Raw genomic sequence first — 20,577 nt, forward strand, 5'->3', positions numbered from 1 at the left:
ATAAATTTGATTCAAATGACCTTGTTTTTTGTCAAGACATTTTTGAGTTACAACATTTTTGTCAGGTTGTAAGCTCCAGTGAATACTGTGCTTGTTATTATTATTGTACATTGTTGTTGGTGACTTTATCAATAAGATTCTCAAAAAACATTGCAGTTATTTTTATGTGAGGTTGATGTGAGAAAGTGAATCAGTGGCTATTTACACATTTTTACTCAATGAAAAAGTTAAAAACATGTATGTATAATCAAGTGGGAAAGGGAACAAACATTTATACCAATAGAAGTGAGATTCAAAACATTCTGCTTTTTAAATAGTCTAAAAAAAACACTACTGAGGCAAGATGAGAAAATTTAAATTATTTTATTCTGTAACCAGTGAATCAAAAACATTTTTGTATGACAGCAACTTTCATATGTACAACTTGTGTATCAACATTCAACATCTTAGACTGCTTCAGACAATTTCAGTCTAGTATACAAAAACAAGTGCATCACTGCAGACGTTTGACAACAGAGAAAATGTTATGAATCTTGACTAAAAGTTGTCTTGATTTGTAAATTAGACCGTTAAAAATATGTCCATTAACTAACGCAGTCTTTACTTAGGATGTGACCAATCAGGACGACCACTAATTTTGATTTCAGTAAGTGCAGGAATATCTTTGCGCTGCGACTGATTGTGTTTGCCATGTTTGTTGTGGTAGTTACCACGGTGACGGGGTGGTTGTCCATAGTTCTGGGGCCCAGAATGGTGCTGAGGGGGAGGCTGGTAGGGTGGCTGGGGATAGTTTGGCATTCTGGGAGGTGGGCCATGCTGTGGGGGTGGGGCTGGAGGAACATGACCGGAGGATTGGTTGACAGGTGGGTAGTAATTACCATAAGACTGTGGGGGAGGCGGTGGGTAAGGGTGCTGTGGGGGAGGCTGGTTTACCGGAGGTGGTGGGTACGAGGGGGGATAAGACGAGGAAGGCTGAACAGAGTATGGATCATACGGTGGTGCGCTTGTTGGTGGGGGTGGATACGAATGAGGGGGTGGTAATGGGGATGGTACATACTGGGATGCCGGGGGTGGGTAGCCATAGGACAAATCTGATGGTGGCACAGGAGGATACTGGGATGCATCTGGAGGTGGCGGGTGATGGGAGTGGTGCTCTGGGTAAGACGGTGCCACAGGCTGGGGTGGGGGAGCATTGCCCGCGAGAATGGACTGAATATTCTGGGAGCCCTCCTGGGACATGAAGGATGAGGTGTACATCTGGGATGAAATGTATGGGTTGTAGGAAGAGAACTCGATGCCACTCTGTTCACCTGAGTTGTAGCTTGAATGGTTGCCAGATGGAGTAATATGCTGAGCCACTGGTATTGGTGCACCTGTGGTTAACACATCATTTTAATTTTATTTTTACCTACTACTTAAACACTTATTATGCCATTACAGAAAGCCTTTAGTAGAAAATATTAGTTAAACACAAGTTTAATCAGTTAAATCATTAAAGTACTGTAAAATTTGTTATTCATGGGATGGCGGGGCCTAACGGTAGAGCTTTAGACTGCTAACCCAAAAAGTCAGTAGAATGTCCCTGAGTCTACCCAGCTCTGATGGGTACCTAACTCACATTAGGCAAAGCAAAGGCGGCTGGACATAATACTGACCACACTATCCCTTCATAACAACAATACAGCAAAATGTAAAAAAAAAGTCCAGGGAAATTGAGATGAGAACAACCAACCTGTCATATTTGATGAACTACTTTGTGTTGAAGTTGCTGGCTTCACATCTTTCTCCATCTTAACTGACTTGGCAGCAGGCTCTGACTCAGATGGTGTATCCTAATTATGTCACAATTAGATTTCCACTTTTAAAATTTAGCTATAAATCATCAATATATCAAAACACACTATGACCGACATGATAACTGAATTCAATTCTAAACAAATTTTGAAAATTTGAATTGAGTTTTATCCAATTGAGTTTTATCTACCTTGTTGCAATTTAATAGCCCAGCACTAAAGAATAAAATTAATTAGCCATGTCATTCTTAAAAATAAAAAGAACAATGCATGAGGTGTCTTACCTCTCTACTTCGTTTCCCAGGTGTTCTGTCAGGGGGAGGAGGGGGTGGTGAAGACTGTACTTTGCCACCTTTAGCAGGACTCTGGGGTGGGGAGTCAGCCTCAATTTTCTTCTGTTTTGATGAGTACAGATCCAGCACTTGGTGACAAATATCTGAAAAAATATTGATGATAGATAAATATTGAGTCGAGCTACCCATACACAAGACTGTGTTGTCTAACAAAATTTCAACACATTTACAGCTACCACCCATGCCAAGTGAATGAGTTTCAGCATATAAGCATGAGAGAGAAACATTTTGACAAATAGAATGAAAGTACATGGTTAATGACCTTTATAATAAACATATGGAATAAATGTACACTAAGTAATAAATAAAATGTTCTATGTGCATAAGAATAAAACACAAGCTTTACAATTTCTAAAAAATTATTTATCAAAGGAGATAAACCGACAAGTTTTTAAAACCTGCCTTAAATTTCCCCTCTGAAATGAACTTAACAAAACATAACCCAAAGATGAAGTGAAAAGCCTAGTTAAATTACAGTTACCTTCCATCAATTCCATTGACATCCCTTCAATAAAGTCCTCCCACCACTTGGCCCTGCTGCTGGACCTACTTGACCAGTCAGTGGGCTCAAACTTGGTCAGCCGTGATGCCAGGTACATCAAAGAAACAGCTACAATCTCAGGCTCCCACTGGAGGCACAGGGTTGTACACAGGCTGGAAGAGGGACATGAGTGCATTAGTACTGGCAGTCACACATAGCCGGCTGTGTTACATGCTAGGTGAAACAAATGACAGACTTATTTTTAATGTGGGGGATGGTAGGGTCAAATGGTAACGAGAAAATATTGAATTCTGATCTCAGTTTGGAGTAGTGACTGTAGGATGACCCTGAGTCCACCCAACTCTAATGGGTACCTGACTTAAGTTGGGGAAAGTAAAGGTGGATGACCACACCATCCCTTCCTTTATAAATGTTAAGAAACATATAAACTTTACTTCATCTGCCAAGTGGATCATTCTGTCTAAAGAGGAACTTCATCTATAAACTATCAGAAAGAAATGACAAACCTATCATTAATAAATGTCCAAGCCATCTGTGCCATCTTCTGTGTCTTTTCCTTATCACCTGAAATATTTCAAAACAACATCAATTTCAGACCAGTATAGTATGAATCCTAATTACCAAGCAAACAGCTGGAAAACCAGGGGAGAAAGATGTGGCAAAAAAAGAAGAAAATATCTCAACAAATTTTTAAACCTAAAATGCAATACTAAAGCATTGAATTGAAATTAAGTATAAGCAAATTTAATTCACATTAAAACAACAAAAGGTAGTATTTGACTTTATATATAAAAAAACAACAACTAAAATTCACAGATTAGAGTCAAAGAAAAAAAGGGCAAAAATCTCAAGCTGTTTATGTGTGCTAGCCCCACAAACCAAAGGCAGTGAGGGAAGAGGGGGGGCTGGGTGCATATGTAGTTTTTTTTATCATTAAGAATGAAGCATTGCTGACGTGAGTGAACTCCTGATTCTGTCTTGTATCCTGACAGAGGTTGTCTCAAAGTAACTGAATCTTCAAAGGCAGCACACATGAAAGAAAAAATGATGGGCTTCAACAGAAATGTATTACAGGGTCATTTTCTTAAATTATTTCCATGAACACGTTAGAAATATTTGACAAAGTGCTAAAATTTAATTATGATTTTTCAAATAAATTCTGAAATAATATAAACATTGAAAAAACAAAACTCAAAAAATAAATCAAAGTTAGCAGTAGCCATTGGAATCTTAAGATTTGTACAGTGGCGACACATATCTTTAACACAATATTTTGGAGGAACAGCTGCAACAATGTCTAGTTGTGGCCAGAAAAAACAAGCAAATCATTAACTTGATTACCTTTAAAGAGCTTTGCAAACTTCAGCATGCAACTGTAAGGATGATCTACTTGTAAATCAAACTTGATGGTTTTCAATAAAATTCTCTCCATTGTAATCACTTCCTCCTGAAATAATACAAATATTTGTACAGTTTACACTAAAAAACAGTGTCATAATACAAGCTTAATTTAAGATATTAAGTAGAAATTATTTTAGATAGGCCTACATATTTTCAATTTATTTTTCTATCATAATCTATATATATATAATTCTGTTCTTAGACCCTAGAAAACACCAAGCTATAAGCGCGCCTAGCAACCCCCTTTTCCTCTCTAGGCATATCGCTACCACCCCCACATGGTCTGGTGAGCTGTGGTTCACGCTAAATGTTTACAATCGTAGAGCCGGGTTTAGTTACGGCTATTAGGGGCAGATAATTTAGTTTGAAACTAAAGGATTTTAAACTTAGGGAGGTAACAAAGAGGAGGCTGCTTTCACTGGAGAGGGGGGGGGGGGGGGGGGGAAGGAGGGTTTTAGTATTTTAAAGCAAATATTTTCAGTGGCAGCATTGGTACTGTCAAATTCACAAATTATGAATTACTGAAAAGTAGAAAATAAAACAACTAAATAGCGGCGTATGATATGCAACGGGTCGGCTCGTTTTTTATGATTTAGTTCTAACAAATAGAGTAATACATTTTTGAATCATTACATTTCACACTGGTTTACAATATACCAAATAATTAAAATTTTGATGCAAATACTAATTTGTATACATGATATAGATAGTGATTTGAAAAAAAGACAACAAAACATAAATAAAATAACACTCATAGAAACCCACTCTTGGATCTTCTCCAAATCTGTTGAAGGATGCTGGAGATAGCAGAGCCTGAGCTATTTTTATGATGTCCTTGCATTTTTTGGGAGTCTCTTCAACTTTACCAGCCAAAAACAAACAACAAGCTGCAGTCACCTGAGAAGTTAACACCATTTTTTGTGTCAAAAAAAAAAAACAGTGTTGGGCGCAGAAAAAATGTGTTAAATGTATGTCTTGTGTTTAAAAAAAATGAGATTGATTTAATTTAAAGAGATATAAAAAGCAATTTACTCACATAACGAAAAAATTCTTTGAAGGAATGAAACATGTAGAATCTATGGAAATACACAACTCCAGTGGCACATGTATCATAACGGCTAGTAAAAGTTAGGGAGAAATTAATGTTTGTTTTAATTACTATTAAAAGACTTATACCTAACAATTGCTGAAGGTAAATTGTTTATTGCACCTAAAAACAAACAACACTAAAGCTAATTAGGTGACAACTATTGAAAGGATACAGCCCCATTTTTGTACCAGCATCAATAATGAATCGTGCACCCTCTCTCCGATATCTGTTCTCTGTTGCTGTGTCAATACCATCTCTAAAAGATGGAGAATTTTTTATCTCTCTCCTCTCAAAATACCAGCATGGCATTTTATTTAGGAGATCGTTATTATCTGTTGATTATGAATAAAATGCATTAAGTATGAAAATAAAATAAAAAATTGAGAAAAAAACATATTTTTCCAAACAATAGGTATACATACATAATGGTAATTGATTAATAGAATAACATTTTTATTTACTCTTGCACCCAAATAAAAAAAAAATTGTCAAAACTGTTACATAACATAGAGAATGCGATAAATGTGTTTCCTTAACCCACCTCAAGCTTTTTTAATTTTAAAAGCTATTACGGTATAGAAAAAGCAAAGAGTAAAATCAAGTGAATGAAAGCATGTTACCATCATCCATTCCTGTCATACTTGTTCAAACATGTAGTGATGCAGAATTAAAACAATAAGAAGCAGGAACCAAACATTAACAACTGTAACTTTTGTTCACTTGCAGCCTAAAAGAAAAACTAAAAATTATATAATTGCTGAAGTAAAGTTATAAATAGCTATTGTGATCATCCAATTACAGTAAATTTTATTTCATACTGGTTTTAAAAAGTTGCTTTTCAACAGACAATAATATACTATCGAGGCAAAGAAGCAAAAAGTGTAATCAGGTTTAGTGCTAGTAAACATAAATCTTTAACATGTCTGTAGCTAGTTAAAACAACATACAAAATTATATTATTACAATACTACTGGAATTTTAAGGGGCTGGCATGGTAGAGGGGTAGATGCATGATAGTACTAATCAGAAAGTCTCAAGTTTAGTTTGCAGGCTTGAGCCAATAGAACCTCCCTGAGTCCACTCATCTCTGATGGGCAAATGAGTCTGGGAAAGCAAAGGCAGCTGACAGCACTATCCCTCCGTAAACTAAGGTCTAAGAAACCAGACAAACGCTCATCTGCCATATGCCATGCCTAGCCTGAGAGGGTACTACTTCAACCATAGCTTTGTGTTGTCTTACTTCATTTAATAGCAACTTGATTATGTATAGTGAATCATTAACACATAAAACATAACAGTTTTGATGAACTTTGATGTTCAGCTGACAAGCAAATATTCTTATTGATAATCTTAACAAGAAAAGCCTACTGTTTAATGAACTGAGTAGTAATGATGGGTAAATAACAGTGAATAAATATAACAAAATATGTTTTATCTATCGAGAAAATTAAATTTAAACCAAAACACTTTTGCTAAAACCTTTAAAAATACCCTTTGGTTAAACAGCATCCAAAATCCATTCTGCAATATAATCATAGTTATCACCAAAATCTGTTTATATTAAGTTAATTACTAGATCTAGACCAGGGGTTCCCAACCTTTTTTTACTCTAGAGCACATTCTAAAATATCGGTAGGGTGGTAGGCACCACCTATTTTAAATCGACAAACTCCTTCCATAACTTGTCATTTTCCCATAATTTATTTTCTTATTTTCTTGTTTTCTTATAGTCATAATGTATTAATAAATAATAAACAAAAATGTTTCAAAATAATAAAATTATTTGGCATTTTTTTCAAATTGCATACACACAGAGCAATGTATTTACAAAACATAAAGAAAGTAAACAAAACACATAAATACAAAAAAACATTTAATTAAAAAATTTAATAAAGTCAATGTGATCTTTGGCATTGCATTTCATTGGCCAGAGCATCATAATTAGGAGCGTATCAAAAATTAAAACTGTAACAATTGAATAAAAATAAATCCTGAACCCCTGATCTAGACAATAATAGTAGCCTCAGCTGATTTTACGTAGCTAAAACAATAGATTGACAGAAATCTAGACTTTAGTCTAGAGCCTAGAGACTGACTAGGACTAGACTAGTCACTATAACTTTGACTTGAAGACCTAGAATTAGCTATAGATTCTATTTAATAACTTTAAATCAAAGTTAGTTTAATAAATTTAGTGATGATTTTAGATCTAGACTCTAGATCTAGGCCTAATGGAGGCGACTGAGTTGCGAGAATCCTTCCATCATATTGATCGAATCACATGGATTAAAAACATGTTTTAGAGTTTGCAATCAAAGCGACCATAAAAATAATAAAAAAATAAAAACTTAAACCTAAAAATAATTCAGAAATTTAATATTCTTAGAATCAATGATATAAAAGGGTGTGGGGAAATTGCGAGACGCGAAAAGCGAAATGGCGAGGCGGGAAAATGCGAGAAGGTAATGCGAGACATACCTGCGGAATTAAGGGTAAATAGCGAGACACTTTTTGCGAAAAAAGTTTTTTCCTTTTTTTCCCATCTTTATTTATTTAAATTATTCTTTTTTTTTTAAAAATAAACAAGCATTTAGCCATACCCTTTAACACGAGTGTTGTATGTTGTTATTTTTTATCTAGATACTAAGAAGATAGATAGATCTATATCAATATCTAGATCTATCTATTTAAAAATCCTAACATCGTTGCTGTGCTACTGTCATCGCCCGCTCTTATTAGCGAGATGAAAATCCCGTCTCAGTCGGCATTAATTTAAAAATCTAGCCCGCTCATGTTTATACAAACGTGAGCTGTGTCATTGTGAATTGGTATAATCTTGTCAGCAGGAGAGATATTTTGCAACATCTATTTATGGATTTTTGTACTTGCAAAAAGTGTAAAAGTATAAACAATTCTAAAAAGTGCAATTTATTTTTTATTAAGTAATTTTAATTACAAACAATTTACAAACAAAATCTTCTGAAACAGTCCTCTAACACACCTCATGACACCATCTTTCACACATAGTACACCCAACCCAGTTCATTAGACTCCCATTTATACATTTTTCTTTGGCTACTTCTTCCAATCCACATTCACAACATTTCACATTCTCATCACAGTTGACCTCCTCGTTCATCCCACAAACAACACTGGCACCCATGTACTCATCATCCGCACGCTCAACATCTGTTTTCCGTTTTTTATAATTTGTATTTTTAGCATTTCTGTAATTTTGGCAATGTCTTGCTCATTGTTGTCACCAGCAGTTGAGTTTTTTTTTTAAAACATCGATATTTTCCCAAAAATCTTGTCTAATTTTGCTCAAAATAGAGTATTTTAATCAATTCCTTTTACAATGTATTAAAACAGTTTTCTAAAACGCGAAAAAAAAACCGTCTAAAATTCTTTTTCTAACATTGCTTTTTTATAGTGTGACTTCACATCTACCCCCCCCCCCCCTCCTCCCCCTCATAGCACATCGTCATAAAATTACAGACCCCCCCCCCCCTACGAGTGTGACGTCATTTATGGAAGACCCCAAATAACACCACCACCAAAACCAAAAAATTCAGATAAGTTCAACTTGGTTTTAAAAATATTTGAAGTAGGCCCATAGCTTACGATATAGCACGAACAACTGATAATATCGGTGACGTCACTTTATTTTGTTGTATCCAAATGATGTAGGCATTTCCTTGTGCTTAGATTTATATGGTAAAAAAAAGCTAGAAAAAAATCGTAGGCGGCGGCTATAATACAAAATTTCTATGCAACAATAGAAAATATGTTTGCGGCGGCAGCGGAACCGGGCACGGCGATCTTCAAAGACGGTAAATCAGGCGGCCTCGGCGTTCCACACAAAAGACAGAAGTTGATCTATCGTCGGCGGTATTTCCGTCGTTTTCGAACAAGGTGGTATTCTAAGTCGACACAAAAGATGGGGGGAGTTGACAAATTATCAGTATGTCTAGCGACGGAAAAATCGGAAGTTTTAACAATGTAAACGAAACGTCTTTGAAGTCTGGACCAAATACCACTGAAAATCGGGTGCGGTAAATTTTTCGCAGAAATCTTCGCATTTCAACACCACCCAGCGTAAGTATCGGCTTGTGGTAAAATGCGAGACAAAAAGTCACGTGACCGACCGTTTTCGCGCCCTTCTCGCATTTTCCCGCCTCGCCATTTCGCTTTTCGCGTCTCGCAATTTCCCCACACCCGATATAAAAGTTGCAAATCAAGAGAACTTGAAAATTAATTCTAGAGTTTATTTATTTTCATCAAGCCTAAGTTATAACCCAATGTTTACTTTCATAAGACAAACATTGATTGGCTGTACAGGAACTTGCTGTTCAATTTCTTATGGATGTATGATAGCCCCACATCATAGATTTTTGTCCAATAATATCATAAAATTAAATAGGCCTTAAATAATAATAGGCCTACTAAATATAATTAAATATGATAAATTAATAGACTCATCCATAAAAAAGGTGTGTTGTTAGTAGTAAATCTCGACTAATTTTATGCCTTTTTTTTATGGTTAGAAATTACTACGGGAGAATGTTTATTTACACCGGTGTCCGATAATGGAATCTTCTTAAAAAAGGGGTGTTAGGTTACTGGTAGTTATAGATCTAGTTAACTAAATGCACACATGGCTGGTTATTGTGGTTAATGTCAATGCTAACCCTGTCCCTAACCCTTACCCCAACCCTGGTCCTACCATACGCCTAATCCTAATAATACTAATAGTAATTTCTAACCATAAAATTAGATTACAATACTACTAACAACCCAACACCCCCCTTTATTTAATCTTAAACTCTTAAAGACTTTAAGGCTTTTTTGAAGAAGATTCTTATCACGGACAGGACAAAACGGTATCTAGATCTAGATTCTAGTACTATCTAGATCTAGAATCTAGTCTAGTATCTAGTATCTAGGGCCTAACTATAACTAATAATATTAAAATTAAATTAGGCCTAATTAGTAATATTTAATAATAATCATCCAAAATTACAAATTAGGGTTAGGCGTATATGTATGGTATATGTATGGTAGGGCTAGGGTTGTATATCCCCAATTTATGGACCTAACCATATTATTATTACTTTTCTCGCTCAATATGATTAATTTAATAATTTTTATTTTTTTACTTTGCCGACCATCGACCATTTTTTAATGATTTTCTTTTACCAACACAACAAAACATACCGCTAGTTAACTACTAGATTCTAGTACTAGTCTTGTGACAGTGACTAGATCTAGAGTCGGTAATCCCTTAGTTTAGCGTCGGTTATTATTCCGGAATCGTATAGCAGTAAAAAACAGTAAAACAATGCCAAAGTCTGTCACACACTTCCGGAATTCACCGGAAGTACTGTAAACGATACTTTATTTGGCGTCATCTTTTATTTTTATACAGAATGTTTAAATTTTGGATAGATTTATTTTTGTAATCATTTTTACATTTTGTAATCATTTTTACTATTTTCGTAATCTAGATTTTTTTTACTTGGTCTAGCAGCTAGATATCTAGCTAGATCTAGATCTAATTAATTAATGGTCGCAAATCCGCTGCAAGCCAAAAACATTAAATTATTACATTTGACTTCATTATTTATATTAATATATGTTTTTTTTTTAATTTTTAGATCTACTAATTTAAATCTACTATTACATTTATTATTGTTTCCTTTAGTCGATTAAACTTAAAAAATTAAAACATTAATTTACTACAATCGACTTTCAATTTATTTATATTTCAATGGTCAAATAAACCATGGTTTACCGTAACTCTAGTTACCGAAACTCAACAAACATTACCCGATAATTTCCGACGCTAAACTAAGGGATTACCCTAGAGTCTACAAGTCTAGATATCTAGCAATAAATAATAAATTAGTTAAAGATGTTTAGATTCTAGATCTACTTACTTACAGAGCCTAAACTAAATAACTACAATACTACACACATACACAATGATTTTTGGAAGTTGGCTTTGCCGATCGACTTGGTTTGACTAACAACCCGACGCGCAATAAAAACCAACACGCACTCTAAATTGCGACAAAATTCGATGTTGTTAAAAGGAATAAACATCATTCGTTATTAACTAAATTAGTCTATTAATCTATTGTATAAATCAATCAGTCGAAGACCCTAGAACTCACAACAACATACCCTCCAATGTATTTTTATATTTGTGGTTACATAGGCCTACCTGACGTGTGGAATGGGGGGGGGGGGGGTCAATCTTATGTGATATGCATGGGGGGGGGGGGGGGGGTGTAAGAAAGTATAGAATTTTATAAATTATTTCACATTTTAATTTTTTTTAAAGTTACAATAATAAATCGATCAGAGTATGTAATATGCTGGAAATGGCTTTGCTAAAACTAAGTATCACAGCGTGTTATGAGATTTTGTGGAGATATACCATGATCAAAGGGAGGGGAGAATGACACAATTTTGACCAACCTTTTTAGCCTTACATATCCCATTGCATAAAACTACATATTAAATACCACTTTTTGCAAAAAGTTTATTTCCTGCGTCTCTTTGAGTGGGGGGGAGGCACACTACATCCCCCAGACCACGTCCACTGCCCCCTCCCCAGACAAAATAGGAAAAGATATAATTATATAGAAAATATATACTTTAACTAGTATCGTCCCTCACAGAAATTGTTATCTTCACCCCTTCCCCTTCCCATTTTGTTTCAATTTCAGTGCGTGAATTATGAAGCCTCCCTATCTCATCACTTTATTATTTTTCTTTTTATTCTTTAATATTGGTCTTTTCCTTAATGAATCTTAATGAATCAGTAGAACATGCCATCACTATATACATAATTTACAAAGAAGGGTATTAGTTTGGGAACTCTGTGGGCTATATTCTGGTTTAAATTGCATGTATTATTTTGTTTTCTTTTATTTAATTACTTTAAGTCTGCATACAATTATTCTAATAAGAAATATCAAAAGTAATAGGACTTATTCCTGCTAATGTGTGAATTAGAACACAGCATGTTCAGGTTTTGGCAAGAGCATGACAACATGAAGAACTAGTTTTTATTCATTTTTTTATCATTACCAATATTTTTGCACAGCTGGTATAAAAAATGTCCCTTGTTTATTAACTAAGTTTGGTTAAAGGTGGTTGGCAAACACAAAATTTACAAATGCTAAACAAGTAAATATTCATCAGATTTCTGCCATCTGTCTTAGAGCTTTTCATTTTAATTATTAGAGTAGCACTGTGTTTAAGAACACACAACAATCAGAAGGATACGCAGAAGCCAGTGGACAGTGAGACACTACATGAATCACATAATAACAACATTTATAAATAAAATGCTTTTAATCATTATAAATATACATGTATAAAAATAACATACTAAATTCATAAATATTACAAATTCACAAATATTTCTTAATGTACTTTTTAAAAAGAAAGTATAAAGTTTAAATCGTACACATTAATCACTTACTTTCTCACACCAACTAATAGCAAAGCATTGTTTTAAAATGGAATTATGAATTGCAAATGTATTTGACATTTGAAAAAATACTGATTACACTTTTATAACTTAAATATACTCAAGACATACAACTCGATCAAGAATAATCATATTATTTCATTATTTACTAACCATGCTTAAAGTTAAAGTGATAATAAAATTATATCATACTTTAAGTGATTTACATTTTATAAGTTATTTTTTTTTATAAAATAAGATGTGTAACATATTTTTTTAGAAGGCAGGCAGCGACTAAAAAAATAATTTTACAAACATGATTTATAGAAAGAGAAAGAAATTCTAAGTAGGTTTATTTTGTAGATTTAAAAAAAAAAAGTCTAAACATTCAAATGTAGTAAACAAAATTATTTTTAAAGTTTGCTTTCCGGCAAAACCATATTATTTTTATAACTAAAATTATCTGTTCACTAAACTTAAGTATTTAACCAATGAAATAAAAAATTATATTTAATTAGAAATTGCTGAGGTAGTTTGAAACTAAAAGAGATTTTAAAAGGTAAATATTTATTTATTCTTTTTCAGTCTGAATCAATACAATGAAAAATTAAAGCGGACGGAGTCATTATTTCTTTTCATTCATTAATGTCATACTTCTGTCTAAAAATAATGAGAAAAATGCTGCTGCTGTGAACAATGGAAAATAAAAATCTTTCATGACTTTGGTAAAAATGTATTTACCGCTAATTGTTATTACGTAAAGAAATGTATGTGCTTTACTTTAATAATGAGAAGGAAAGCCTAATGCCCTTAACATTAGGCTTAAACTTTCAAAGTTATTGACATAATGTTTCACATTTTTTTTTATACTCAATAATTATTTGATAATTAACACCATTTTTAAAGTGGTTGAAAAAAATCTAATTTTTTAAAGTTTGAAATGGTAGGGAATGTATGTAATACCTTATAATGACTGTTAAATGTGCTTAATGAAGGCAATTTACTTTGTTCATAAAAGAAATATAATTACTACTAATTTGATTTTTACTAACTTTATCACCACATTGTTTGGCGACAACATGGATAATTTATAAACATTAACTCAGGACACACTGATTACATGATAAAATAAATTATACACTATCAATATAATAGATGTAGATAATAAATAGTTACAAATAATTTTGAAATAATGCATGGGTGTATCAAATTGTCATTTGGGTTTTTTAAAACTTGGAAATAGAAATTATGTTAGAATGCTATTTTTGGTTCGTACACTGTTTGCAAAGATAATCTAGTTAATGAGAAACTATTTCAAGTTACAGATTGCAAATCAAAAAAAATTTCCAGTTTGTAAACAATTTTAAACAACAATACAGCATTATCAATATCTTTCCACAAAACAAAATATAAAATAATTTAAAAAAACCAATTATATAAAAGCTCAAGTAATCAGTTAATAATTAAAAACATGTTTGCATCACAGCTTTATTTTAAAACCTAATGTAAGTTGTCAATTAAAAGGGTAGTCACCCCTATTATGACAGTCTTTAATGAATATTACTGAAAAATGCACTACCATGATTTAAATATATTAACAAAACATACTGAACACAAGTCATTCTAATAGCATAATGTATATTAACAGTTAATGATTATTTTGATATGTCCATGAAACTGTTTTAGATTTACATATTTACATATACAATTTAGAGCCACAAAAACACATTATTTGTCCACATTTTTATAATTGACTAATTGATCTACAGCTTCATATTTTCCTGAATAAATTATTACAAGCAGAAGCAAAAACATTATTTTTGTTGTAAAATCAATAATTTACCCTGAATGGTGAGTAAATTTGAAATCAATTCTGAGGTCCAATACAAAAAATGTTCACAAAAAATAGTGTTCAACAATCTCAGTGGCATTACAGGCTTATGATGACTTTAATAGAAACCAAAAACAAAATGCTGATTCATTCAATTGTGGGATTTAAAGTACATACTTATGGCAAATCAACACTAGCAAACAGTTATCTGAAATTAGACTAAGAATTACTAAGATAAATATTTTAGTGTAGATTGTATTTGTATACATAATAAACTCAAGGGAAACAAACTGATAATGAAAACTGTTTTAAAATGTTGACTATGTGAAGCATGACCATGCAGTAAATTACATTTCTTCAATTTTCTTTTTACATTGTTTACATTATGAAAGGCTTAAATAAATAAGAGGTCGTTAAGAAACTATCTAAACATAAATATTCAATGTTGATTTCAAATAAATGGTAATTTAGAAAGTAAATATAACGCTAATACTTTTTAATTATTAAAATATCATTATCTATGTCTGCAAGTTGCACAACAATATTGCCGAACAGCACGTCTTCCGCAGGCATCTGGATTGATTTTCATAAGACCCACACAGTATCGGACATTTTTATCTTCTTTGCATTCATCTGAAATATTTACAAGTTGATAAGTTTTCTAACAAAGAAATATCAAAATTTACTAATAGTTCTAGTTATTATTATTACATGAAAAACAGTTATTAAAAAAAACAGTCTTGAAGGGACGGAGTGGTCTAGCGGTAGAGAGCTGGACTGCTAACTCGTTAGTCTCGAGTTCGAATCTGGGTTCAAATTAGTAGACCATCCCTGAGTCCACCCAACTCTGATGGGTACCTAACTCACGTTAGGGAAAGTAAAGACGGCTGGGCATAGTGCTGACCACACTATCTCTTCATATGCCGAGGTCACAGAAACAAGTGAACTCTACTTCACTTGCCCCATAGACCGTCAGGTTTGAAAGGGAAACTTTACTTTACTTTTACTTAATTTTACATTTTTTAAAAATTTACACAATAACTAGATTTTTTACAGTAGTAATCTAGTTAACAGCAGTTTTTTACACAATTATTTGTTACCTTCTTCAGCAATGTGTCGCGTTCTTCGTTGATCTCTAGGACGAGGTCCTCTCATCCTGAATGAGGGTCCTACCAAATCTGGAATGTTGGGCACTACATTGATTGATCTGGCCTCTGCTATTATTGTGTTTTTACTTGAATCCAATACACATTCACCAAGATAGCAAATCTGCAAAAGTAATTTTTTTAAATTGCTTTTCATTTTTTATTTTAAGAGTTCGGATTTTGTATAGGGATTAGCAGGTGCATAGTAGCTTAGGCAAATCAAAATTAATAATTATTTAAAATTAGTCATGTTTTGGTAAGTTAAAGTCTATAAATAAAATTAGAATTATTACAGCCATTTTCTTTTTTTTTTTATAGATTTCTTTTTTGACTACGTCAGAAACAGAGAAACAATTTAATTTTCAACAAAATATTGAAAGTATTTTTTAAACTGTATTAAAAAGTAGTTAGTTTATTCAACATATCAAGCTTGATATAATTAGGTGTTGTTCACTACTGTTCTTTATTTTAAAAAGGACATAATTACTTAGTAAAATAATTTTTATTTTATACTACGAAAAATATTTTTCAGCAAGGGTTAAAGTTTAATATAATATTGACTTCACATTCACATATCTGGGAAGCGTGATCAATAAGGACGGGGGAGCAGACGAGGACATAAAATGCCGTATCAACAAGGCTAGATGTGCCTTCAACTCGCTGCGCCAGATGTGGAGGTCCACGGCCCTGTCACTCCGGAGCAAAATTGGGATTTTCAACACAAATGTTAAGGCAGTGCTACTCTATGGCTCGGAGACCTGGAGGGTTACGAAGACAAATACTGAGAGGCTACAGGCGTTCGTAAACAAATGCCTACGACATATACTCAAAATAAGATGGCCAGACAAAATATCAAACAAAGACCTGTGGCAAATTTTAAAGCAACAGCCAATAGAGAAAGATATTAAGGCCCGAAAATGGGGATGGATCGGACACACGTTAAGAAAAGAAAAAGAAAACATCGCAAAACATGCATTGGACTGGAATCCCCAGGGGAAAAGGAGGGTGGGCCGACCAAAGAAAACATGGAAGAGAACGGTTGAGGAAGAGGCAAAAACAGCTGGGCTCTCATGGGCACAGATTAGAGGAGCAGCCCAAAACCGAGTCCGCTGGAGATGCGTGGTTGCAGCCCTTTGCTCCCCAGGGGCCATAAAGGAGTGATGATGATGATGATGATGATATTGACTTACTGAAAACAGGTATTAAAATAATTCTATAACTAACCTTGTTTACTCCACATTCTGTTCCAGGCAATGCTGTCAGATAAGAATTTGTTCTACAACCACTTTCTTTGTTGGGATCACGGCACCAGAGTTGTCCACACATGACATCCACCCAGTTCCCTTCCTGGGAAAGAGAGGAGGGCTGACAAAAAGGCACACATGATAAAAGCTCTAATACACCTATTTGACCCTATATCCTACATCCAAAACCTACCTAGAGTGTGCCATTTTTTAATACAAAAAAGTCATTAGAAACACATGTAACCCTCCACTTGTCTATTTTTACAATTTAAATTCTCCAATAGCTACTTTTTAAAAACCATTTCTCTTTTGATTTTGAATATTTGTCACTCTGATCAGTGTTGAAAACAGTTAAAACAATAATTTCATTTTTTCAAAAACATATTGTGGGTTTCCATTATAAAAAATGATAGCTTCTGTTTTCCTCCTTATATATATAGGCCTATATGTGTAAATTAATAATGTAGTTTGACAAAGATTTTCAAATGACATTTTTTTAAAAGTAAAAAAGTAAAATAAACCATTACAAGGTACGTAATCAAGTAAATGCATTAACGCGTTTTTTTTAAACAGTTGTGTCCCCTAGATAAGTTTTCGATATTTTTACTATAAGAAGATGCAACACATTTTGAGTTTTATTTTCATTTTCTATTGATGTGCTCTTCATTTCGGGTATCTGGTGTCTAGGTTTGGTAATCTAGCATTTGTTTTTATGACAATGTTAGTTTAAAGTTGTATAGTATTTAGTATTTAGGCAATTATGTTTAGTTAGTAGAATGCATTACTATAATATACGACTATACGAATACTTTGAGAATACTTCTGACTCACCAGCATACCTACTCTAATAGGTTCCACAAATAGGCTAGACTCTATATCTGATACCTAGACAACTCATGGAACATGAAGCCCATGCTCGCTGATAAACGACTACACAACCCAACGCTAAATTTACGGGCCATGACAACTTTGTCTTGAATTATCGTCCACCGACGCGAATGATACGCTTTCAGATAAAGGTCGCGACCATTTCCGGTTTCATAAGGTCATGTATGAAACAAACATCCTGCTAGTCTAAATATAATGGTGCACACATTTTAGGTCAATTTTGTTTTACCCATCAGAACATTAAATTACGTTATACAACTTATTGAATTAGATCAACACCTTTTCACATTATATAGTTTCTCAGACCATTTCATTTACAGGGTAATTCAAATAAAGCTACAAAACTGGATGTTTAAAATATGTTTGGGACATATCGTTTCATACATAACAGCTTATTACATCTTCATAATCATAGACAACAAATGTAAAAAAAAAAAAAGTGACTCAGTTGTGACAAGTTATTAATTCAATCATCAAAAATAATATTTTAAAAGAAAGAATCAATAGTTATTCACCACAACGTACTCCATAGCCAATCATGCAATATATCAAAATGATAAACCAACCACTGTCCACTTTGTTTTTATATTATTGAATGTACAGTTACGTAATTTCAGTTTTAAAACGAAAACAGCCAACTAGTATGAGTAAACGAGATAACTGCTTGAACACACCATACAGAACCGGGACTTTTTGCCGTGAGCGACACACCATACACAACCCGGACATTTTGCCGTGAGGGACACACAACACAGAACCCGGACTTGTTGCCGTGAGCGACAAACTTACCATATAGAACTCGGACTTTCCCCGTGGGGACAAACTTACCATACAGAACCCGGACTTTTTGCCGTGAGCGACACACCATACAGAACCCGGACTTTTTGCCGTGAACGACACACCATACAGAACCCGGACTTTTTGCCGTGAGCGACACACCATACAGAACCCGGACTTTTTGCCGTGAGCGACACACCATACAGAACCCGGACTTTTTGCCGTGAGCGACACACCATACAGAACTCGGACTTTTTCCGTGAGCGATACAACTGGTTAAACTTACCATACAGAACCCGGACATTTTGCCGTGAGCGACACACTATACAGAACCCGGACTTTTTGCCGTGAGCGACACACCATACAGAACTCGGACTTTTTCCGTGAGCGATACAACTGGTTAAACTTACCATACAGAACCCGGACTTTTTGCCGTGAACGACACACTATATAGAACTCGGACTTTTGCCGTAAGCGATACAACTGGTTAAACTTACCATACAGAACCCGGACATTTTGCCGTGAGCGACACACTATACAGAACCCGGACTTTTTGCCGTGAGCGACACACCATATAGAACTCGGACTTTTGCCGTAAGCGATACAACTGGCTAAACTTACCATACAGAACCCGGACTTTTTGCCGTGAGCGACACACTATATAGAACTCGGACTTTTGCCGTAAGCGATACAACTGGTTAAACTTACCATACAGAACCCGGACATTTTGCCGTGAGCGACACACCATACAGAACCCGGACTTTTGCCGTAAGCGATACAACTGGTTAAACTTACCATACAGAACCCGGACATTTTGCCGTGAGCGACACATTATATAGAACCCGGACTTTTGCCGTAAGCGATACAACTGGTTAAACTTACCATACAGAACCCGGACTTTTTGCCGTGAGCGACACACTATATAGAACTCGGACTTTTGCCGTAAGCGATACAACTGGTTAAACTTACCGTACAGAACCCGGACATTTTGCCGTGAGCGACACACCATACAGAACCCGGACTTTTGCCGTAAGCGATACAACTGGTTAAACTTACCATACAGAACCCGGACTTTTTGCCGTGATCGACAAACTTACCATACGGAACCCGGACTTTTGCCGTGAGCGACACAACTGGTTTAAACTTACCATACAGAACCCGGACATTTTGCCGTAAGCGACACAACTGGTTAAACTTACCATACAGAACCCGGACATTTTGCCGTAAGCGACACAACTGGTTAAACTTACCATACAGAACCCGGACTTCTTGCCGAAGATGAGCTTACACTGCATATCGGCCGAGTAGACCCGGCCAGGTGGTAGACGTCTGAGATCATAGCTGTAGTAGACGGGGGGCTCGTTCTTCACACACGCCGAGGTGGGTTTGCTGAAGTGGCCAGATAAATAGGGAGGGGAATCAGTTAATATTATACGGAGTATCGGATCCAGCTGTTAATTAGGACTAATTATAATAGTTATAATTAATTAGTTTAGCTAATTTGGTTCGTTTTTGTTTGGGGGTGTTAGATATTTAGTTCTTTGTATTTTTTACTTTGATTACAGCAAGCCGCGTATATTAATGTGCACTGTTGTAAATGCATTTTTTTTTCATACAAAACTTTTGCGAACATGTTTCTTGATTATTGTACTCAGTGGCGTAGCGAGGTCAGGTGCCACCCGGTGCGGCACTTAATGGTGTCACCCCCCAGAGGCGTAGCGAACCTTCCCGGGGACAAATTTTCGATTTGCACCTCCCTCGAACTTTCGATTTGCACCCCCACCCCCTCAAACTTTCGATTTGCACCTCTTAAAAGACTATTTAACACTCGAATATACTTAAGTAAGTGGAATTTTCTTTTTCTCTATATATTTTGCAATTTTTTGCTTTGGTGTCACCTCCCTAAATGGTGTCACCCGGTGCGGTCCGCACCCCGCCCCCCCCCCTCGCTACGCCACTGATTGTACTCATCCATCTTGTTTCGATATCCAAGTTTTGCTGTTGTTAATTTAAACGTACGATGTTGAACAATGAGAGACTCAAGGTGCACCACTATGTGATGTGGCATCA

At 34.7% G+C, this 20,577-nt stretch overlaps 2 protein-coding genes across 5 annotated transcripts in view; both read right to left on the bottom strand.

The window, feature by feature from the left end:
- Window positions 1–376: 376 nt before the first annotated feature.
- LOC131945263 (cyclin-K) lies at window positions 377–11,166 on the bottom strand. Of its 4 annotated transcripts, none has more exons than XM_059306347.1 (12): window positions 11,121–11,166; window positions 5,760–5,866; window positions 5,312–5,471; window positions 5,086–5,167; window positions 4,815–4,946; window positions 3,990–4,095; window positions 3,604–3,663; window positions 3,155–3,212; window positions 2,628–2,800; window positions 2,078–2,229; window positions 1,733–1,832; window positions 377–1,373 (listed from the first exon to the last, which is right to left on the bottom strand). In XM_059306347.1, exons 2-12 carry the CDS (start codon window positions 5,776–5,778, stop codon window positions 601–603), a joined length of 1,815 nt encoding a protein of 604 aa, XP_059162330.1. In that variant the 5' UTR covers window positions 5,779–5,866; window positions 11,121–11,166; the 3' UTR covers window positions 377–600. The 4 variants fall into 4 exon arrangements, with proteins under 4 accessions (XP_059162330.1, XP_059162332.1, XP_059162331.1 ...); XM_059306349.1 differs by having other exon boundaries at window positions 11,083–11,153; XM_059306348.1 differs by having other exon boundaries at window positions 11,079–11,152.
- Window positions 11,167–13,096: 1,930 nt separating this feature from the next.
- The window catches only part of LOC131945239 (A disintegrin and metalloproteinase with thrombospondin motifs like), a 39,369-nt gene continuing 31,888 nt past the window's right edge, over window positions 13,097–20,577 (bottom strand). The window contains exons 9-12 of the mRNA XM_059306283.1: window positions 19,758–19,896; window positions 16,823–16,945; window positions 15,554–15,722; window positions 13,097–15,086 (exon numbers count right to left, since the gene is read on the bottom strand). Coding sequence (XP_059162266.1) covers window positions 14,968–15,086; window positions 15,554–15,722; window positions 16,823–16,945; window positions 19,758–19,896 — 550 coding nt within the window. The 3' untranslated portion in view covers window positions 13,097–14,967. The remainder of the gene's footprint in view (window positions 15,087–15,553; window positions 15,723–16,822; window positions 16,946–19,757; window positions 19,897–20,577) is intronic.

Source organism: Physella acuta, unplaced genomic scaffold (assembly GCF_028476545.2).
Source record: "Physella acuta isolate Inbredline_101_S28 unplaced genomic scaffold, ASM2847654v3 ptg000533l, whole genome shotgun sequence".
Classification (NCBI taxonomy): Eukaryota; Metazoa; Mollusca; class Gastropoda; family Physidae; genus Physella; species Physella acuta.